Source organism: Osmerus eperlanus, chromosome 4 (assembly GCF_963692335.1).
Source record: "Osmerus eperlanus chromosome 4, fOsmEpe2.1, whole genome shotgun sequence".
In the NCBI taxonomy this organism is placed as follows: Eukaryota; Metazoa; Chordata; class Actinopteri; order Osmeriformes; family Osmeridae; genus Osmerus; species Osmerus eperlanus.
In genome coordinates this window covers 11,843,472-11,867,239 of record NC_085021.1, presented here as the reverse complement: position 1 = coordinate 11,867,239, position 23,768 = coordinate 11,843,472, and the positions used below count along the sequence as shown (strand labels likewise).

Here is a 23,768-nt window from a genome sequence, read left to right as displayed (position 1 = left end):
TGATGATTTGAGTGCTAACACGAAGCATGAAACAATACACATCTGAATTTATGCCATTCAAATTCGCATTAGGGTTTACAGTTCGCTGTTGATTTGGTTCGTCGAGAACATGTCAGGCAGAGCACAAGTGTGTTTTGACAGCTAACCAGTGTGTTCGGGCGACAGTCTGAAGCACGCCTACCTGTTTCATGCTGTCGAGTCTGATACAGTACGTGACAAGCCAGATGTCTAGTAGCCTACATGAATGTTTCCGTCTAGTTGAAATAGTGCGGTGTTGATGTTACTCCACTGATGTAAGGATTATTTTACACTTGGACGTATTATAATTGTTAAAAGAAATAAAGGTAGGCTGTACTATTGTTTTTTACGAATAGGGTATCTTTTTCTTGACAATTATATTAACAAAACTGTAAAATGTTCACTATAAACTTGATTAATTCCTTAAAAGTTTATATGATATGGTTAGCCATCAGAACTGCCAAGCACAAATCTGGCACATATCGTGATGCCCCGAAGTCTCTGTTCTCTTCCGTTGTTTAGGGGTATTTAAAATGAAACGCTCGGTGCTTGGAAGGCAAGGGCTTAACCCCCCTTCTTCTCCCCCCGGTTAACCTCCAAAAGGGGGATTTCTCCAGCTGGAAATTTCTGCTGCGTCAACACCCAACCCCAGAGTACCAGACAAGAGACAGGGGGATTTTGTTTTCAGATTCCGTGGTTTTGGGCAATTTTTTTAATCTTTCACTCAGTGCTGATATTAATCTGATACGTCCCTTCTGCGCTTCTTCGGAGTTGAGAAAGTGTGGCGTCAAGTGTTTCGCTTTAGTGGCGAATGAAGCTATAATGTGAAGCGTGGTGATAGAGCGTCTTTTGGTTATTATATGTGAGTCTAGTGTCTGTGTCTGCCCCTTCAAACTGGTCAGTTCCGTCTTCCTCCATTTTCTACCAGCACAGAACATGAAAGGGGAACAACCCCACTTATTCAAGCTCAACATAATGGTTTGGCGCAACGTGCGGCAGGTACTACATTAAGAACGCACTGAGAATTAAAACGCGACAAGCTAGGGCATTACTTTTCTTCTCCCTGTCCTGTGCTTTTTATGTGCACCACATACAATTCTATAACATCTTAGTCATTTTGATCGTTGTTGAAATATGAGATCGAGATTCTATTCAGTTGAAATACTTACGCTATGTGTTTTTTTGTTTGTTTTTGTGCACATTGGAATTTGCCTCCTTTTATTAAATACATTGTCATTCTAATGTTATTTCAAATACATAAATGATGTGAAACTATAAAATGACGATGAGGTTACAGTAGCTCATTCATGCTTTAACATGTTTCAGATATGACTATAACCTAAACTTAAGCTAGTATTGTGATCCTCTGATATTTAATGAAAGCATTATTATTTTGGCCATTGCATGTTTTCCTTTCTTTATTATCAGTTCCTTATGTGTGTGTGTGTATTGGGTGAGTGTTCTGTTTCAAAAAAGTTTATGATGTGCAGGTCATGACATGAATTTCATGACAGTTTGAGAAATTATTTTCTGAGTTTAAAAGTCACTTTCTAATGACATGTAACATAATTCCTCATTGGCATGTCACCAACCTAAGACAATTACATTATTAAAGAGGCCAGTTAAGCGGCTAAGATGAATGAAAGGATTTGTCCTAAAACGGACAATCCAATAGTTTGATTGTTTGGGTGTAAGTAGGTCTAATGGTCTGGTGGTAGACAGGTGGAGGCTGATGCGGAAGCAGAGCTGATGCTGGAACAGGACTGACTAAGGATGATAAGTCTGGATATTTGAAGTTGTTTTAAGTTAAGCCTCTGAAAGGCCTCAATGCAATCAATTGATCTAGATGGAAGGTTGGGGAAGAGACTGGTGCTGAGACTGGGGCCAAGGCTGGGGTTGCTGTTGCTGTTGTGGCTGGGGCTGGGGCTGTGGTTGGGACTGGTACTGAGACTGACTGGGGCCAGGACTGGGGTTGGGGTTGGGGCAAGGGAAGTCCTGGGCTGTGCTGGGACTGACTGACTGCCTGGTTCCCCTGCTGGCTATGTTGTGTCAACATGAGGCTGGGGGATGTATACGTGTGTTTCAACCCCTTCCGAATGTGCGTGTATTGCAGGGGTGAGTACCCTGTGCGGGAGAGGGAGAGAAGAAGGGGGTGGGGAGGACACAGGTGTAGTCCAACTGATAAAATGAAAGAGAGAGGAAATCTCAATGGCTTCCTATCTTTACTTTATCTATACAGGTGTTGGTCACTGACGTGTGTTCGGATAACCTTTCAGGTGTAGTTGATAGAAAGTGTGTTGAGGGTGGTGTTTGTTAGTGTCAATATTGGACCAGAGATGAGAGACTGGGGAAGGTACTAGTTTGACAGGAATTGGGAAGGGGGGGTTGGAGTAAAAAGGGGAGAATGCTAGTTGTAGGAGGGGGAAGTGGGGTGTTGGGAAGCGGACACGACACAGATCTGCTCTGCTCTGTGTGTTTGTGTGGGTGGCTGGAGTGCTCTGTTCTCGTGGCTGAAGGCGCTACTCCCAGGTTGTGGGCTGACTTGTGTGGTAACAGGTTATGAGGCTTTCGTTGCTAAAACACAGGGGGCCACTAACACTGCCCCCTCATACTGTGTGTGTGAGAGAGAGAGAGAGAGAGAGAGAGAGAGAGAGAGAGAGAGAGAGAAAGGGAGAGAGAGACAAAGAGAGAGAGAGAAAGAGAGAGAGGGGGGAGGGAGATGGTAGAAATGTATTATATATATTATAATACATATATATTATAATAGATATATTTCCTGAAAACACATCAGTCAATAAAATGTTGAAAATGAACTCAATGTCTCTTCTGCCCTGTTACTATTCTCTTTAGTACTTCCCATCCTGACCCCACTTTTCTGCCTTCGCCAGGTTCCTGATCCCCTCGGAGCTCCCTTGTTAATGGGAACACCTGTTTGGGTAACACACTACAAAATGAGACGTTTACACTGGTGTGTACACATATCCCATTACACCCTATGTTTCTGTGGCCCCCTGGCAGCCCTCGGTGTGTGAAGATTATCATTCACACATCTGATTCATGTCACGGCACTTCACCCTGCCCCCCATCACCAATAACAGAGGCACACTCGAGCAAAACACACACACACACACACACACACACACCTTGAGCTGTTTTGAATATAGGTAACCCTAGTTCCCCTGGGGGCTGTGTGTTTAGGAGGGGGATGTGAGTGTGTGTCTGCCAGCTGTACTCCCTAGAATCCTATCTGGCATGCTTATCCCCCCACCTGAGAGATTAGTGAGATGAGGTTAACTAGACACCCCCATCCCCTGTCCCCAACACACAGCCACCCACCACGGTTATCCTGCATTCACTTCTGACCTGTGTGTGCACAAGGGTCTTTACATTCGACCCCCTCTACTCTGTGTGTGTGTGTGTGTGTGGGGTGGGGGGGGGGGGGTGGAGCGAGCAGGTGGACAAGACAAAGCTTTTGAATGGAGATATGGGGTATCTGTGCTGTGCTTTGTGTGTGTTTGTGTCTATCAGTACTCACTTGCTGTAAGAAGGGTGGTTGTAGTATACAGGAAGCATGAATACTGTTTACATGCAAAACATCTCTGTTCTGTACACAAATGCACACACACTCACACCAAAGATAAAATGTCCACGCCACATGCATTCTACTCCCCGATATTCAGTTGATATTCAATATCTTTTTATACTACTCTTGGTTTAAGGTGTTTTTCTCGTCCTCTAATTAAATGCAAAAACACTATTATAGATTAACAGGTCAAGAGTTAGCACATCAACAGTGGCAGGTACGCATGGCTCCTGTAGGCTCCATGTCTATACTGTGTGTTTAAGGTGGCTATATTGCACAGCGATTCTTTTATTGTAGAGATGATACTGCAGAGAATACTGCATGAGCATTTGATGAGAAATTGAGTGCCTTTGAGCAAATGCATCTTTAGAAACAGTCAACTAGCCTTCAGGCTTTGGCAGACACGATATTTCCATATCAAAGCTCAGGTGTGGTAGGTAGTGAGAGACTGAGACACACGCACACACACACACACACACACACAAACACACACACCCCATAAAATGTCCACCCTGCATGCATCGTACTACACAATACTCTTTCTCCTTCTTTACATGGCACAGTTTAGTCTGTCTGTGTCAATGCTGTCTCTCTCAATCTAAACTCATCTCTAGAAAAACACACAGAGAACGGCTTGGAAGGACTCAAGCAAAACTAACACCTTTCTTCTCCACCAAACCACAGTGAACCTGGCTGGAGTACCAACACCTCACTAATACCAACCTCATACATTCTGGCAAGAGCAGAATATATCACTCTGTGTTCAGCATTGCAGGGCTCAGACTTTCTGCCTCAGGCTTTGCTGTAAAATATAGTGCTTTTAGTTTGAACACTTCATTCATTTTACAACATTTTTCGCCAGTTGAGATGCAGTTGACACCAACCAATGGTATAGGCCCTGACCCTGGCACTGAAGTATACCTAATGGACAGATGTCTTAAATGTAAAAGTGTGCCTGTATGTGTGTGTGTTTGTGTGTGTGCGTGTGTGTGTGTGTGTGTGTGGATGTATGCATGTGTGTATGTGATGTCTCCCCTGCATTAGCTGGCTATGGAGAGGTTTGTAATACAGCCATGGGTTCAGGTTAGAGTGCTAAAGTGCTGCTAACAAGGCCTGTTTAACATTCTCTCCCCTGCTCGGCATACAATTATTCCACTTCGCTGCCATTAACATGTACAGTAGGCTCCCGCTTTTAATTGGTCTGATTCTAGTAATGCCAGATCAACTTGGATTTGTTAATTAGTTTTCCCTTAAAAGTGTTATCAGGATATGAAATATTCATTGATGTAAGGTGCTGTGAGGACTGTGGGTGGTATTAGTGAAAAATTAGTGAGATGGATACTCAAATGCAATGTGAGAAATAGTTTGAACCAACATTGGCCCATTATAAGTTGGTTATTCACAATTTGTATGAGCTGTTATCACAACAAATGAAGTCTCTCCTGCTATCAGGACTGTTTCATCTCCTCACCTTGTCCTCTCTCCTGCCTCTCCACTTGTCATCTCCTGTTGCCTTGGTGCTCCACCCCTCCCCCACATCCACCTCTCCTATCCTTCATCTTGTTTAATCACCTCCCCCTCCCCCTTCCCAATTGCTTTCCTTCTTCACCCTCTACCCTCACCCCAACTCCCACCGTAATCCTGCCCCTCATCTCTCCATCCTCACTTTCTATGACCTCTGTCCTCTCTATCTCCACTCCTCCCTTTTTTCTCTCTCCTCTCAATATCCACCCTAACTCCACTTCTCCACCCCTCTTACGTACCTCCTTCTACATCTCTTCCTCCTTCTCGTCTTCCTCCTCCTCCTCCTGCTCCTCCTCCTCCTGCTCCTCCTCCACCCCTCCACTTCTCTAAGTGGGCCAGGTGCCTCCTGTGGCTTTCCCTACTCCCTTTCTCATTTTTACCCTTCCTCTGCTCCCTTTCTCATTTTTACCCTTCCTCTGCTCCCTTTCTCATTTCTTAGAACTGGCACCAATGTCATCCTCATATTCCCCTCTGTGTCAGTGGACTCAGTCGGAAGCTACACAATCATCTCCTTAACTGCCCTTACTCTCAGTCACCAGGTGGTGCTGAGTTAGAGGTGAACCCGGGTCACCATAGTTGTCCATGGCACATTTTCCTCTTAAGGTAAATATTTCTATCAAACACTGTATCCTTTGTTCTCACTGCTTTAGTTCCTCCATTTGTGTGTGTGAACGTGTGCGTGTGTTTAGAAAATGTGTTCAGGTGCAGACCCATCCATACAGAAGTGAGTAGAGTTCATATCCCCTTTCTGGTGGTGACCCCCAGAGCCTCTCGCCAGCTCTGCCGGCCAGAGAGACGGAAGCCTCTTTGTCATCTGACGTGTTGTTCCCTCAGCTCTCTGTGAATGATTTGGGCTAGTTGGCAACACTCACCTCACGCTATTCTCTATTAACTTCTCCTTCGCTACTTCTATTGTGTTCTTCTCCACTTTTTATTGTCCATGTCTTGTTTTTCAAAAGTTTTGTCTCTTCTCACCTTTCTCTCCTTCCACCCCCCCCCCCACCACTCTCTCCTTGTTTTGGTGCTTGTGGTGTGTCATGGCTGATGCTTAGTGCTGGCTCGGCACTTGGTGTTGGTCAGACACCTGATACTGCCACTGCTTCAGACTTTCGGAATGTGTGACTTCTTTAAATGTAGGTTTCCAAGGTGGGCGTTGTCTTTAGCGACTGCGACCATGATCACAAGAGTTACACAGTGGGCCTTTGTCTTTAGGGGATGGCACAAGTCTCTCTCTCTCTCTCTCTCTCTCTCTCTCTCTCTCTCTCTCTCTCTCTCTCTCTCTCTCTCTCTCTCTCTGTGGTCTCTCTTTCCTCTCTCTTCTCTCTCCTCTCTTTTTTATATCACAGTCCTTTTTTTCCCCTTGTCTCCCCTTGTCTCTCTGTCCCTCTCTGCTCTTTCTCACCGTTCTCTCTCTCTCTTCTCTCTCTCTTCTCTCTGTCCCTTTCTTTCACTGGGCTCAGTGCTCCAGTAGTTAGCTCCACAGTTTGTTTCCATCCTAATAGAAAACAAGGGACCACGTCTCCACAGGCCCCTTAGCAATGAAAGCCATTCATGTTAGTCAGCAGGTGACAATCAGACGTCAAACCACTTTGGTGAATGCACACTGAGATGAGAGAGAGAGAGAGAGAGAGAGAGAGAGAGAGAGAGAGAGAGAGAGAGAGAGAGAGAGAGAGAGAGAGAGAGAGAGAGAGCAGATTGTCAGGAGAGAAGACAGGAGAAAAGAGTAGAAAGGTGAAACATTTGTCTGGTGGACCATCTCACTTCATCAATCACCTTGGACATGATGGCTCTCAACCAAAAACTGTGCTCTTTGGAAAAAACACAGGTATTCACCTAACATTCAGGTACCTTCAGATGACAGCCAAACTTCAGGGTGTTTTTGGAAACTGTACCGAAAATGTCTATGTAGTGTGTACTTTGTGTTGCACACACATAGCTGTTATGAAATGTGTTTTTGCACAGTATAGATTTAGTATCTAGTTCACTCACTCGCTCACTCACTCACTCACTCACTCTCCTTCCCTTTCTCCCTCCCTCTCTTTCCCCTTCTCTCTCATGCTCTATCTCTCACCCTCTCTCTTGCACCCTCTTTCTGTCTCCTTTTCGACTCCAAAAGGTGTGAGACTCCCTATATTTAGCTACTCCTGAATGTTTTCTTCCTTTATCTTCCCTTCTTTTTTCTCCCTGTTGAAGGACAGAAGAACAGAAGCACTCCGACTCATCAGTTCATTGATCAAGTTAATGAAAGACTGCCGAGTCCAAGCCAGACGGCAACATGCATCATAAAACCTGCTGCTAGGTCATTGTATAAACACCTCAACTGAATTTAGGCTAACTGAGGTTACACCAGTCATGTGACTCACCAGTTGTATATTTGTGTTCAGTTATTATTTTAATGGTTCCTCATACATACCACCCATTGCAAGTCTGAGGGAAATTGAATATTAGGCAAATGTAGGTTTTTGTGTGTGTTGTATGGAGTGTTGGTAAATTGGATTAAGTGGGAGTGCAGGGAGGGCAGTCAGTAATAATATTTGCAGAGGGGGAAGGAGGGTGTGGCGCTGCACTCGTGAGTACATGGCTAAGCTGTGGGTTTTTACTCCCTTCTTTGCGTAAGCTCGGTGTAAGCCACGGCCCAGTGTGGATTTCAGAAAGATGCCTCTGTTTGCTGTGTGACCGAGCGACAGTCACGCCAACACACACACATGCATGTACCCATGCATGCACACTTTAGATACCCGCCTTGGCAGCAGTGACTGGCCACCAGCAGTGAGTCACCATCAGTCACTCACTCTCACACCCTCACACACACACAAAACATACACTTATATCACTTCAGTGTGATCAGTGTTTTAATGCTTTATAACTGACTTTTGGTCCACTTTGTCACAAAACGCCAAACCATTTACTACATTTATGTATTTTGAAACCTAGACGGATGTTTTGATGCTCAACCTCTAGGAGAAAGATCTTTCTGAAAGTTTTGTATCTGTGCGCCTGTCTGTATCTTGTGTTGACAGTTTTCAAGAGCATTGAGCAGCTTTGAATGCGTGTGTGCGTGCTTGTGTGTGTCTGTAATTCTGTCTCATTCCATCAGGCAAAGCCACATGGGTGACGTCGTGAGAGGTTGCTGTTTTATGGCGACACCTCTCATGATGTAAGATACAGGAGGAGTGAAAGAATGCACGCATGCACACACACACACAGTGTACACACACACACACACACATCATGTACACACACACACATCATGCACACACACACACACCTAGTGTACACACACACACATCATGTACACACACATCACGTACACAGTAACCGGCAGTGAGAGCTCCAGGAAGGTGTTAAATGTGAGTCGTGTGTCCTAGGGAGTCATCATGATAGCCACTGTGCCATTTGGTACCGCTAAAAACGGACTCGCTGTTCTTGGTGAAGACACCAGAAATGGAGTAAAACTGAAGTTGAAGGAAGAGGAGGAAGAGGAGTAGAGAGAGGTAGGAGGTTAGATGACGGGAGAGGGAGGTGGATGACCAACTAGAAGAAGAGAAGGGGAGTTTTGTTCTCAGATTAAAACATGGACCCATATCAGTGAATGAGTCTCAATGAAGATGATGACATTTTCTATGTGGGCTTGAGTCCAGACCACACATCATGATGTATATTGCAAATGTGCTCGCCCCACCCAGACACCTACACACTTTGTCACCGGCATGACCAAATACAGATGCAGCTACTGCAGTAGGTGGTTCTCACTTCACTAGCGCTGGTCAGCAATAGCGCCACTGCTACATGTAGCTTGTTTAACAGACAACCAGTGGGTAGTTTCAACATGACGTATCTTTCCAAGATTCATATTTTAAGGGCACTGAAACCTAGCCTGGCTCTGCCCTCCTACGTACTTCCGCTCAATTTTCATTTTGCTTCTGTACTAGGTCTGGGATTTCGGTGTATTAGTCGGTTTTCAGAAACACATTTTTTTCCAGGTCCAATCAGCGAACAGAGGCGCTGAGAACGATTACGTTGATGTCGTGCACTAGTTTGAGTTGTAGTTCAGTAATGGCGGCGGAGAAAGATGCAAGCGAAGCTATTCGGTCGGTTGTGGCAACGCTGCCGAATATCCATAAGTTAAAGCCGGAGCAAGAACAATCCTTGCTGAGTTTTGTTGGTGGTCGTGATGTTGTGGCCCTCCTCCCCACGGGGGGATTCGGGAAAAGTTAGATTTTCCAGCTACGGCAGCTAGCTCCGTTACAGTAGTGGTGAAGGCGTTGGCTAAGGCGAACGCTAGCGATTGGTTATGGCTGATCAGAGTGGCTCTGGGCAGATCAAATAGTTTAAACATCAACAGAGTACCCGCCTTCAAGGAAGTTAACGCTTGTACGCTCTGTACAAATGAAATGTATGAGGGTCTGGTTAGGACTAGGCTAACTGAAACCACCTCCCAGACAGGATTTGAATGGAAACTTGTGTTGTGATGAACAGGGGTAATAAACTATAGAATAAATACATAAATAGTGCAATTGTAGTGACATTTGATACATTTTTGTGTGTCGAAAGGCTTTAACATTGGAGTGACAGCTCACTGGTCATCCCCCAACACTCATATGGACGCCACCCCTGTTTGGTTAAGCAGCCAATCCCAGCTGGTCTGTGTGTAGCATCAACACTTCTCAGACAAAAGACTCTCTGTTTGGTTATCTGTTCCCTTCCCCTCATCTCACCCTCCCTCCTTTCATCCTCTCCTCCCTTCCTCTCTCATTTATCGTTCTGTCCCCTCCCTTCACTCCGCTATCTACTACCCTTCTATTCTGTCCTCTCACCTCCCCCCCCCCTCCTCCCTTCCCCCATTCCTTCATCTCATCCCTTCCTTGTATCCAACCCCCCGCCCCACCTCCCTCCCTCCCCCGTCCGGTTTGATTCTCCGACAGTGGTAATGAGATGGTTCATTATTTGCTTTTCACAGCTTTTAATAGAGAGAGAATTTAGGCTAAGCCCCGGGTCGTCAGCTAGGGAGTCACCATGGGAGACTTGACTGGCTGTAGGGCCTGGGGGACACACACTAGCCCAGAAACCACATAGAGGGGAGAGAGAGAGAAAGGAGAGGAAGAGATGGAGGGAGAGAAAGAAAGACGGAGAGGGAGAGAAGGAGGGAGAGAGAGAAGCAGATGGTTGGAGGGAAAGAGAAAGGGAGCGAAAGAGAAAAGTAGGAAAAAAGAAAGAAATGGAGGGAAAGAGTCTGAAAGAGACAGAGGGACGGAGTGGGGAGAGGGAGACAGAAAAGGACAGAAGAGACAGGGAGGTGAAGGAAAACTACAGCGGGAAGAAGTTGAGGTGGGAGGTTGCACATTATCTAACCCCTCCCTCTTGTCCCCTTACCTACCATAAGGTCAGGTTAGGACAGCTCTGCTATGTTATACTGTACACTCACCTAACACACTTCTATCCTCATGTCACACCTATTTCTGTCACCCTCGGCTCATCCCAGCTGATCTCAGACGCGTGAATCAGGATTAGTTTACCAGAGGTCTGCTGTGGTCAAGGAATGGACAGAGATATATAAAGGGAGGCAGAGGGAAACAAGATGGGTAAACCCAGACAGTCATGGGGAGACAGAAAACAGGACTAAACAGGGTTCAGCAGGTGCACTGAGGTGAGGAGAATGAGTGTGCTTGGGAGAGGTGACGAGGTAAAGTGAGGTTCAGGGAGGTTAGGTGGAGTAGACGAGACATTAAGTCTCTCTAAGCCTCCTGGATCCGCTCTGGCCCCCACCTAGTGTCCATTGAGGTTGTCCTCTCCCCTTCACACTCAGGTCAGAGACAGGGAGGGAGACATGGAGGGAGACAGGGAGGGAGACAGGGAGGGAAACAGGGAGGGAGGGAGACAGGGAGGGAGACAGGGAGGGAAACAGGGAGGGAGGGAGGGAGGGAGGGAAACAGGGAGGGAGGGAGACAGGGAGGGAAACAGGGAGACAGGGAGGGAGGGAGACAGGGAGGGAAACAGGGAGACAGGGAGGGAGGGAGACAGGGAGACAGGGAGGGAGGCTACAGGAACAGAAAATAGGTCTTCCAGAGTCTCACTCAGTCAACAGAGGAAGGAAAAAAACCCTATTCAACATTTAGAGTTCACTCTTTTTTTCTTTTGAGTTCCATGCCTTTCTGTATTTGTGTGTGCAAGAGAGAGTAATGACGTGCATAAACAGGAACAAAGAGAGAGAGAGATAGAGAGATAGAAAAAGAGTGAAGAAGACAGAGAGTATTTTTTTCCCGTGCTTGTTGTGTTGACAGGCAGCCACCCTGGCTGTGCCGTACGTGTGCCAACTCCGTGGGATTGGGGATTAAGTCCAGGATAATGGGCCCTGATGCCCAGCTGAGTGGAAGGAAAGCTGTTTAAAAAATACTGGCTGCCCCGGAGTCAAAGTGATGCAAGCACAACTTCTCTCTGAAGGTCCTTCTATAGCACTTCTCCCTCTGTCTCTCTCTCTGTCTCCATCTCTTTCTTCTTCCCTCTCTCTCTCCTACGCTCCATATTTGTCTCCCCATATCCTCTCAGGTCAAGATGGTGTCCTCCTTGCTTGGAGCGACAGAACGTATAAAGAGGAGAGGAAGGCTGAGGCCCATTCTCTCACTCCATCACATCTCTCTGTCTCTTGTTCTTAGTTGTTTGGTTTAGGCCCAAAGTCCCTTTGTTGTGACACGATCAGGACAAATTTTGTGTATGTGTTTGATGGGATGGCGCTAGGGCTAGGTGTGTGTTTGTGATTTGTGTTTGTGTGTGATCAGAGAAGGGGTTGTGGAGTGGGGGTTGTGGCTTTAGGAGGGTAGTCACTTCTCATTTGGCCTCACAAGGGTGACAAGGACTTAAAACTGTGGTGGCACGCTTTACTGAACCCTGAGTGCCAAACGGCCCTGACCACATACACATACTACACAAACACACACATAGAGACACACACACACTGTTTGCATGCCTTTCTGAAGATATCTCTTTTGTCCTTTAGTAAAGAAAAAAAATTGAAAATTATAACATTTTGGTTTAACTATTCCTCTAAAAGAAAGTTTTAGCCTCTGTGGCCTTGCGTGTCTATTGGTACATTCTTTCTCATTCTCTTTGCCTCTCTTTCTTTCTTTCTTTCTTTCTTTCTTTCTCTCTCTCTCTCTCTCTCTCTCTCTCTCTCTCTCTCTCTCTCTCTCTCTCTCTCTCTCTCTCTCTCTCTCTCTCTCTCTCTCTCTCTCTCTCTCTCTCTCTCTCTCTCTCTCTCTCTCTCTCTCTCTCTCTCTCTCTCTCTCTCTCTTTCTCTCTCTCTTTCTCTCTCTCTATCTGTATCCACCCCGCTTGTTACATGAACGTGGATATATTATTCATTTTGATAGGACCATTCTCCTCCTCTCAAACCACCACAGCAGGTATCAGCAACACTACAGCAGAGCACACTGTACCTGGGGGTTCTCTACATGGTTGGTATTCATGTGTTCATTAGCTAGGCTGGGGGTACAGGTCAGGGCAGTAATATTGTGTTTTGGGTGGGAATGGTATGTTGGGGGGTAAGAATATTGACATTGTTCCTTTGGAGCTCAGGGTCCATGACTGCGGGGGATGGGGGTGTGTTTAAATTAAACCAGCCAATTAGACAAACGACCCAAACGAGTTCAGAGGTCAAATGGATGGGTACTCCATTAAAGTTATTTTTTTCCCTCCGTCAAACTCTCTCTCTCTCTGGGCCTACTGAAGTGGCAAATCTGATTAGTGTTCCCTCTTTCTCTTCTTTATTTGCTGTCTCTCTCTCTCTCTCTCTCTCTCTCTCTCTCTCTCTCTCTCTCTCTCTCTCTCTCTCACCCGTTCTATTTCATATTCCTTTTTTCCCTTAGCATATCATTGTTTAAATTGTCTTTCAATTTAAAGCATTGTTTCACAACCCCCTTAACACACACACACATTCACACTCCCTGGGATCTCAGTGACTTTACACACTACCAATAAATGTGTCCCCTAGAGCCACTCATCATTGTGTGTAACAGTGTGAGGTGGAGGGTGAGATAGTAACAGAGATAATCAATATCCACTCTACCATCCCCTGGCTCCTGGGAGGAAGCTGGCATGTACGCGCATGTAGGTGACAGTAGAGTATGATCCAGTAATTCAGGTCACACACTGGAACTCAGCACTGCTATGGTGTTTGGGTTTTCCTGTAGCTGTCTTTAGGAAGACAGGAAGAAAGGTCTTTTTTGTAGCAGGCAGATACACTTCTTTTTGCTCTAAAATGTTCAAAGGGTCAAATAGCCAATCTCATGCAGCTTTTTGAAGATAAATGTTCTTGGCTTTTGGTGAAAAAATAAGATGAAGGGAGGTGACAGAAAGAAAGAAGGAAGAGAAGTAGAAGGGCATCATTGTGTATGTGTCCTTAAAAGCATGTCTTCTGAGGTGAGAGGTGACTCCGTTCAATACATCCATCAGTGAAAGAGAGAAAAGGAGGAATATCTCAAGGTTGGACTCTCAATAGAGTCTCAACCACTGTGTGAGAGGAGGAACAAAAGAGTTGTGTCAAAAGAGGCCTTTTCAGGGACAACAAGTTTCTTCTCACTTTTTCCTCTTCCTCAACTTGCCTTCACGAACAGCAGAGCCCGGTTAAAGGCTGCCAGGCAGCAGCACGTGGCAGAGATCCAGAACAGTTTTGGAGTGAAGGATCTCAGCACTGTCGCACGGACCCCCAGCCAGCCCCCCGTCAGTCAGGGAGGTGTGTTTGTCCAAGAGGACATGGGAGACACACAGGATTTATCTGATCTTACAAGCCATCAGGTTGAACACAGCTTTCCTAAACATGACCTGAAGTGTGCCGGCCCTCGAGCAAACGCTGCTGTCACCTCGGCCAATTGGAGCTGTCGTCTCCTGGGACAGCCAATGAGAGCTGACAGCCGTGGCGTTCCCAAAACAAATCACTGCTGCGTTTTTGTAACACTCTGTGTCCCCGCGATTTAGCCCTCGCTGAGACGAGAGCCGGAGCAGCGGCCACTAATATTCCAGCTAATGTGCTGTGTGTGTGTGTGGTTTTCCTTTGTTTCCGTCTACGTACACACACTAGTCTGCTGGACGGTGATCCACTTTGTCCTTTTCAATCCTCTCAGTCTCCTTTCTCACCCTCTCCCTCTATCCCGTCTTCTTCCCCTCTTATTCATTCCATTCCTGTAGATGTGTGTGTTTGAATGTTTGTGTGTGTGTGTGTGTGTGTGCAAATATGTTTCATCCAGTGTGAAGAAAACATATTTCAATGGGAAAAAAGTGGTAAAGAAATAGCATTCTGAAAGGAAATTTCCACTTCATCAAGACAGCTTTTTTTCCTTGCGCAGACACACATACACACAAATATGTACACACATACATTACATTTTATCACCATCATTATTACTTTTATAGACAGTATTTATTCAAGGCTTTTATTGGGATCTATACAGCACTGCTCGGTTTTTAGAAAGATGTCTCTACTAAAGGTATACAGTAGCTACACATTATTATGTTAAGGGGTGTCCATATACAGCATGGCAAGTATTCGTTGACATTATATGTCATTTTCGGGAAATTACAACCCCTTCTCCTCCCTCCACCTCACGACCTCGCTCTCTCTCCCTTCTCCTTCAGACTGTGTGGAGGAGAGGCTAACGGACAGCTACCCAGATGAACAACAGGAAGGAGGACATGGAGATCTCGTCCCACTACCGGCAGCTCCTGCGGGAGCTCAACGAACAGCGGCAACATGGCATCCTGTGTGACGCCTGCGTCATCGTCGACGGCAAGATCTTCAAGGCCCACAAGAACGTCCTCCTGGGCTCCTCACGCTACTTTAAGACCCTCTACTGCCAGGTGTGTGAGTGTGTGTGAGTGTATGTGTGTGCGTGTGTGTTGTGTGTGTGTGTGTGTGTGTGGAGGGGAGACTGGTTGACTACAAATACAGACTCTCTAGAAAGGCAGAATTAGCCCAGTGCAGCTTTTCAATTGATCTGTTTACCACAATCTCCTTGTCATGTTTATGCTTTGCTAGTGCTATCCTGCTGTGGCTGGCCATTATATCCATATATCTATACTAATATGCAGCCCTTCATCCTCCTCTGTCAGGTGAAGAAAGGGGCAGAGCCTCACCACCAAACCACTGTCACTCACCTGGACATTGTCACAGCGACAGGCTTCAAAGCAATCCTCGACTTCATGTACTCGGCTCACCTGGCCCTGACCAGTAAGAACGTGATCGAGGTGATGTCAGCGGCCAGCTACCTACAGATGACCGATATAGTCCAGGCATGCCACGGCTTCATCAAGGCCGCGCTGGACATCAGCATCCGCTCCGAGCTGGCCGACGAGCTGGTCGACTTTGAGATGGGCGCTGTGGCCGCCGCGGGGATGGGCGGGAGCGGGGGGGGGCGGTGGGGGAGGAGCGGGAGGAGGAGGCCTGGGAGGGACGGCGACAGAAGCTTTGGCCTCCATCATGTCGGGCCGCAGCTCCTCCCCCTGGCTGGGCAGACGCACCAGCCCCGCCAACTCCTCCGGCGACTCGGCCATCGCCAGCTGCCACGAGGGAGGCAGCACCTACGGCAAGGAGGACCAGGAGCCCAAGAGCCACGAGAGTCAGGAGGAGGCCTGCCACGACTCCCAGCCCGCCTGGCCCCACGACTACCGACCCCTGGCCGTCAAAGAGGAGCAGGTGTCCCCCTCCTCGTCCTCCTCTCACCTCAGGGGAGGGGCCGGGGGCGGGGCTCAGGGGGAGCCGGGGGGAGGAGGTGCAGGAAGTGGAGGAGGGGAGGGGGCGTGGCAGCCTTCAGGGTCAGGAAGGAGGAAGAACAGGAAGAACAAGGACACGGTGCGGCACATTACCCAGCAGGTGGAAGGCGAGAGAGACAGCAGGCCGGGGTCTCCACTGACCTCCATGTTGGCGGTGGCGGGGTGGAGCTACAACGGGCAGGATATCCCAGGTAGGACTGGCCTGCTGCCTGCTTTTATGTTCATCTGCTTCTTCAGAGGGAACGATAAACCTGGTTGAACTGTGTTAAGTTTTTTTGGGGCATTTTCTTTGGTTTTGTTGATAGGGAAAGTTTGAGAAAGATAGGAAACGGAGGGAGAGAGAGAAGGGTTGACATACAGTAATGGGCCCAGGCTGGAAATTAACCCAGGCCTCTTCCCATTGAGCCACCAGGATTCCCTGACCTGTGTTAAGTTTGACTCAGATGCAAAGTCTTACTTACATAATTACCTGAGTAACATCTTCCTGATCCTGAAGAAAGAGTTAAGTATATTCCTGAACATTACCACACCTCTACCTAATCGTAGGTGTTTATGTGCGCGTATTTGTGTGTGCATGTGTGCGTGCGTGCTTGTGTGTCGCGGGTGTGTGTCTGTCTGCCTTCAGGCCTCATCCGCCGATAGGTAGATCATTAAAAGTGAAGGAAGCTAATCCAGGGAGCATTAAGGGAGTTGGATGGGAAATGGGCACACGCGCCGCACTGCTAAAGAAAACAGGATAATTGAATTGACCTGGGCCACCGTACGGATTACTGATGCCTCGCTGCTGGCCCAGACTCCTCCTACTCTCTGGGGTTTAGGGAAGGACCACTGGGGGGGGGGGGGGGGGGGGGGGGGGGGGCGGTCAGAGAGGGAGAGAAAGAGGTGTATGAAAGAGGGATAAACACACATACTCAAGCACCTACATGGTAACAGTGTGCTGGTAGGCCAGATTCATGGTGTTGTAATACAGAACGTTTGTTTTGGCATTTGCCACAGTAATCTTACCATTACCCAGGAAACGTTTTCTCACAGTTTATAAAAGGTTAGAGGAAGTCTCTAGTTGCTTCTAGTACAGATAGTTGTTGCTGCAACCAAACTCTGGCATTTAGCTGCTCCAGGATACACCAGGCTGCATGTTCCTACTGCTGGAGTAAGAGACAGGGTGAGGAGAGCAGAGGACAGGAGAGAAGGGCACCTTTACCAGGGTTTAGTCCTGTGGGACTGTCAGCCTCGACTGCAGTGTGTTTAGAGAGTGTCTGAGTGGGTCTCAGAAAAAAAAAGAACAAAAGAAAAGAAAAACTGTGCGGTGTCGTGTTTGCGTTGTTGAGTAATTAAAAGACAAACACCACAAGCCATGCCTCTTTCAGATATTCTGAATCTAACGATATTAAAAACCGTCCGTTTTGGTAGGATCCTTGTTATTTATGTGTTTGGCTTGTTTGAGTGTGTAGGACGTTTGAGTGTGTAGTTTGAGTGTGTATTTTCAGTGTGTAGTTTGAGTTTGTAGTTTGAGTGTGTAGTTTGTGTGTCGTGGGTTCATGCGTTTAGGGAAGGGGTCTGGGCCTGATGAACAGGTTTAGTGAGTCTCGGGGGGTGCTTGGTTGGTTTGTTAAAGGGAGTGTTTTTGTGAGTATGTGTGTTATGTGTGTTTGTGTGTGTCTATTTGTTTTGCAGGTGTGTGTGTGAGGGAGGAGGGAGGAGGGTGTAGTGGGGTGGCATCCGTTGGCGGTACCATGACGTCCTTCAGAGGGGATAAGACGGTGAAGGGCAGTCTGAGATTAGATTAATTGCTTCATTCCTCAGTAATGGAAAAATGCCCAATATACTAGAAAACACTTCATATATTACCAAAGCATAAACAATACATTAAAATGAAAATGAAACTGAAAACTGAAGACACACAAAACGTTTTTAATCATGATAACAATTTGAGTAGAATTGATGGCAACACTTTAGATTAAGGTGACATTAACTACCACGTAACTACAAAACAATTCTTAAAGTAAAAACATTGTAGGTACATAGTAATTCTTATATAATTAAATTGTATTCAGTGTTAGAGGTTTAGTTTATTACAAAAAGGTAAGATGCCACAGTGGGGGAGGGTTGTAAGGGTTAAGTGGTTGTTGTAAAGGGATGTTTAGCTGAAGTTTTTGTTATCAAAACAAGATCAATGTTAACACCCACTTACCTATGGGAAGCCCAACCTGCCCCATACAATGTTCTACAGGTGTTGCTATGTAGTTGAATGGTAGACAAGGTAACCTTAATGTAAAGTATCCTGTGCTCCTCTTCCTGGCCAGGGGCTGACACTGTCCCACTCTGACTCTCAGCTTCACTCTCCACCCATGACACTGCAGGGACTGATTAAGGACCTTGTTGGATCTACTCTGTAATACACTGTAAGGTTATGCAAGGATCATATTACATTACATTTATTCATTTAGCAGACGCTTTTATCCAAAGCGACTTCCAAGAGAGAGCTTTACAAAGTGCATAGGTCACTGATCATAACAACAAGCGAACCATTCCTAAGTACTGTTGTACTCCCGGAACAAGTGCGTCTTGAGCCTTTTCTTGAAGGTGGAGAGACAGTCAGTGTCTCTGATGGAGGTGGGGAGTTGATTCCACCACTGGGGGGCCAGACAGGAGAAGAGCTTGTGTTGGGACCGGGCGGTCTTGAGCGGTGAGACCACCAGGCGGTTGTCTGAAGAAGACCGTAGGTGACGGGTGGGGGTGTAAGGCTGCAGGAGAGACTTGATGTAGACGGGTGCAGTCCCGTTCACTGCTCGGAAGGTCAGTACCAGGGTCTTGAATCTGATACGGGCCATGATAGGTAGCCAGTGGAGAGAGATGAGGAGCGGGGTAACATAGGAGCGTCTGGGTAGATTGTAGACCAGGCGGGCCGCTGTGTTCTGAATCCTCTGAAGAGGGCGGGTTGCACATGCTGGGAGACCAGCGAGCAGCGAGTTGCAATAGTCCAACTTGGAGAGGACAAGTGGTTGGACTAGCAGCTGGGTGGAGTGCTCAGACAGGTATCTCCTGATCTTCTGGATGTTGTAGAGGGTGAATCTACACGACCGGGAGACCGCAGCAATGTGGGCCGTGAGGGAGAGCTCGTCGTCCATGGTAACCCCAAGGTTCCTGGCAGAGGATGAAGGGGTCACCGTCGCAAATCCCAGGGTGATTGAGAGATCGTAGGAGATGGAGGGTTTAGCCGGGATGATGAGAAGTTCTGTTTTGGCGAGGTTCAGCTGGAGGTGGTGCTCGGTCATCCAGGCGGAGATGTCTGTGAGGCAGGCCTCAATCCTAGCTGAGATCCCCGGATCGGTCGGGGGGAACGACAGGTACAGCTGCATGTCGTCAGCGTAGCAGTGGTAGGAGAAGCCATGGGAGGTGATGATTGGTCCAAGTGAGGTGGTGTACAGAGAGAAGAGGAGGGGTCCGAGGACGGAGCCCTGTGGGACACCAGTGGAGAGCTGGCGAGGGCCTGACAGTTTGCCTCCCCAGGAGACCTGGTAGGATCTTCCCGACAGGTAGGATGAGATCCACTTGAGTGCAGTGCCAGTGATGCCCATCTCAGAAAGTCTGGAGAGCAGGATCTGGTGGTTAACCGTATCAAACGCTGCAGAAAGGTCCAGCAGAATGATGACGGATGACCTGGAAGCCGCTCTGGCAGACTGGAGGGCAGTGGTGACTGAAAGGAGGGCAGTCTCTGTGGAGTGGCCAGTCTTGAAGCCTGATTGGTTGGGGTCAAGCAGGTTGTTCTGAGAGAGAAAGTTTGACAGTTGGTTAGATACAGCACGTTCAATTGTTTTTGAAAAGAAGGGTAACAGTGATACCGGTCTGTAGTTCTGGAGGACGGCAGGGTTAAGGGAGGGTTTTTTGAGTAGAGGGGTAACTCTAGCCTGTTTGAAGGCAGAGGGGAAGGTGCCAGAGGTAAGAGAGGAGTTTAGGGCATGGAGAAGAAAAGTTATGATGGAGGGGGAGATGGTTTGAAAGAGAGGGGATAGGATCAAGGGGACAGGAGGTGGGGCGATGAGAGAGAATGAGGTCAGAGATCTCTGCCTCAGACAGGGGAGAAAAAGAGTTTAGACATTTAGTTGGGTCAGTCATGGAGGGTGAGAGGGTAGGAAAGGTGGGTTTAGGGAACCGACTGCTAATGTCGGCAACTTTTTTCTCAAAGGAGGAGAAGTCGTCTGCTGTCAGGGTGGAGGGAGGGGGTGGGGGAGGTGGGTTAAGAAGATTATCAGATAAGATTTATTTACTCACTAATATTTAGACATATTTACAAACGTTCTTACACATTTTGCTGATCATGATACACATTTTGGAGTTACATGCAATAATGCACATGCACATTTACAATAATGATGGCACTAACCTATAGGGTTAGTCTTGGGATTTCATACGTTCATGAAAAGCCTATGCATATGTTGACATGAGCAGCTGGAGGAGTTAGAATTTAGTTTTTTTCTATTCCTTTCTCTGGCAAACATCTGTTGTGGACCTGATATCATTATGATTATCATCATGATCTCACTCTCTCCCAGACCCTCCCTCTCTCTATGTGTGTAGTGTACATGAACTCAACGCTGAAGATCAGACAGGTTGAATGTACTCATCATACATCACGTCATCTAATAGAGAAGAAATATGTCTATGTTATCTGCCCACTAGAAGAAGGTCAAATTTAATGGAAATGTGTAGTCTTATTTTAGCTTGTCACTGACTTAATATTGCTGTTTATGGTTAGACTTGACTCCTTGGTCCCTGAAAAAGAACCTTAGAATTGGTTGGGTATTTTCCTTTCTGAAAAACCCACACTAACCTTTTCAGTTGGCTTGGGGGATTTTTGGCAATAATTTGGCAATGGACTGTTTGACATACACTCATTATTATTTATTTCCATTTCCCTTGTAGCTCCAGCACATCGATTGCACAGTGTACTGTACATGCTAGCGAAAGATGTAAAAAACAAGCCCATATCTGGCTCTTATATTTTTGTCTTACCCAAGCCCTAACCCTTAGTTACACAGACATGCAGGCATGCAGGCATGCACACATGCAGGCATGCACACATGCAGGCATGCACACACTCACACAAATGGAACAGACAGCACCTCTGAAAATGCACCATTGAAATATTTTTACTAGAAGTAGTAGTTTTCTGATTAATGTGAGTTAGGTGTGAGACATAATGTGTAGTTTTATCTGTGCGTGTATTGTCTTGTTGAAGTACCCCCTAGTTATCCTCTTGGGGCCTGCACAGCCAAGGAGGTTAGGGGCACAACTCATCTGGGGGGGTGAGATAGGCGTCCTCAATACGACCTGCAACTCTGCACTTCCTCCTCAACTTTTTTTCGTTTTTTTTGTTCTCTCCCCAAGTCTCCACAGTGTAAAGGTGAACTCTGGAAATAATGAATCGGATCCCCCTTTCACCCCCTTCCTCTCACTATTCCAGTTAAGACTCTCCCCATAGTATTTGCACTTCATTAAACTTGAAATAGGTTTAATATTTAAAACACCGCGAACAGATTCCAACCCCCTCAACCCACTCACACCTTTCTGCTTTTCTCTTCTTCCTCTTCCTGCCAGTTTAATAAGCCACCCTCATATTTCGTCTTAATTCACTCCCTCCCCATCGAACCAAAATAGATTTGATATTTTCAAAAAATTGGCTTAATTTTGAACCCCTATCTTCACAGCTCAGTGCTTGTCATGTTTTGGGTTGGGCAGCATCGTGTTGCAGGTTCTCTCTCACCCTAGACAGTATTTTCTCCACTCTTTCTATCGCTCCCTTGCTCACCCCTTTTCTGCCTGCCTCCTTTTTGTTCCTTAACAAACGTTCTCTCTCTCCCCTCCTCCCCTTCCTCTCTGTCTCTCTGTCCGTTGGCTGTGTAGACAATTTCAGCTTTTCCTCCCACACTATTGACTTTTGTGCCCCCCCCCCCCCTCTCCTTGGTTTCCCCCACTCCCCCCATCCTCTCTGCCCCTCCCTCACACTTCTCCCCTGTCCCTCAGTTTTGTGTCAGTTCTTGAATGCGTCTGAATGCCTGTTTGTTCTGTTAGAAGTCGTGACGGAAGACTGTTACAGTACTGTTCTTTCCTTCCACTCCCTCTCTCTCCCTCCCCCTTCTCTCCAATTCTTTCTTTCCCTCCCCCTTTTCTCTCTCTCATGGTCTCTCTCTGGCTCTCTCTCTTCTGCCTCCTGTCTCTCTCTCAGCAAACCCCCGCTGTTCTATTATCACCGTGGTAACCAACCACTTCTCACCGCCCACCGTCCATCTTTGTCGTATGACCTCACATCCTGCTGGACATTATGGACAGTCCACCAGCAAAACAACACATTTTGAACACACATGCAGTGAACACACACTCTCTTTCTCTTATTGTCACGCATATAAAAACAAAAAACTCCACCAACCATAATGATGTAAACTGGAGTATGTGGCAAATTTTGCCCCACACCCACCACCTGTAAACCCACACAAACACACACACAGTCATGCACACAAACACACACTTTCTATTTCTCTATCTTTCTCTGACTCTGTCGTTCGGTCTGTCTATGCTCGACACACTGACACCTGCTCTATTTATAAATCCTCTGGCTGTAAAGAGCTGCTCTGGACAGGAAGCAGCCCCCTCCCCAGGTCTGACCATGGCTTTTTCCAAAACGTCAGCACCCCCCCACCTCTCAACAGCCTGCCAGTGGAACAGGCCAGAGAGGGAGGAGAGGAGGGAAGGCTGAGGGAGAGGGAGTGGGGGGTTAAAGATTAGCCATCCCACCCTGCTAGCACCTGGGCTGGGCCTGTGGACCAGAGCCAAAACCTGCCCACACACATTCACCAATACACACACACACACCACACACACACTCACACACACACACACAGCATGTAGGCTTGTGCGCAGTTTATGCATATCATTACACTTAAACACGCTCTTTACAAGCACGAATCTCTTGCCTCTTAGAGTTACCCAGAATACACCTTGACAGGATGTCCTGTTGGCACAGGGGCTGTTGTGGTTCAAATTCTCAGTTGAAAATAAACAGACACACATGCAAATACATATACACACCCAGATACAACATGCACACAAAAAAGGACACACACAAGCAAAATCATGTCCATACATACACACATACATGTGTACAACTGCAGTTCAAATATCTGGTACAGAGCACAGTGTGCTCCTAGTGAAGCTATGGGATACAGTATAGGACTGCTCTTCTGAAGTGATGATTTGCTACCATTGTGTTCTGCTCTGCAATATCTGTCAAGTATGACAGGTGCTGTATGTCTCTTCTGGATTTGATCTCGATGTTCTATTAGACCTACCGACAGATTGTAGCATCATTCATTAGCAGGTGTTATCATGACACACAATGAAATCTATTCTAGTTTATTGAAGCCAGCTGCTGTAGCCTGGAGATGGGATCGAACTTACTGTAATTTCAGGTCTCAATTGCATGTATGTAACTCATGTTTGTTGGAGTTTAAGGATCTAGTGAGAGAATAATTGGCTTTTGCCTTTTTTGTTTCTGATTAAAGGGAGATAAAATCAACCAACCCTAAATATCCCAAATACACCATAGATACATGGACAGGTAGTAGGAGAGAGGAAAACATGAATCCAAACACACTTGTAGGTTGTCTGAATTTAGACAACTTTTGATGCTTTTCTTTTGTAACCTTACGGCTTAAGAAATCCAAACCCCATAGTGATCAGATTGGCAGGACTGGCAGAAATAGTGCTCCTAATCTATGGCTGGTCTGTCTCTCTTTCCCTGCATATTGTAGTTCCCTGTTCCCTGCTGTTTATTTTAGGAGGGTTACTTTGTTCTGTTTACTGTATCCAGTCCCTCCTACACTCT

General features: G+C 46.7%; 1 protein-coding gene across 1 annotated transcript in view; it reads left to right on the top strand.

Annotated features, from left to right (window-relative positions):
* Window positions 1–201: 201 nt before the first annotated feature.
* The window catches only part of LOC134018795 (zinc finger and BTB domain-containing protein 46-like), a 46,995-nt gene continuing 23,428 nt past the window's right edge, over window positions 202–23,768 (top strand). Inside the window, 4 exon segments of the mRNA XM_062459040.1 lie at window positions 202–344; window positions 14,753–14,974; window positions 15,227–15,522; window positions 15,524–16,077. Coding sequence (XP_062315024.1) covers window positions 14,789–14,974; window positions 15,227–15,522; window positions 15,524–16,077 — 1,036 coding nt within the window. The 5' untranslated portion in view covers window positions 202–344; window positions 14,753–14,788.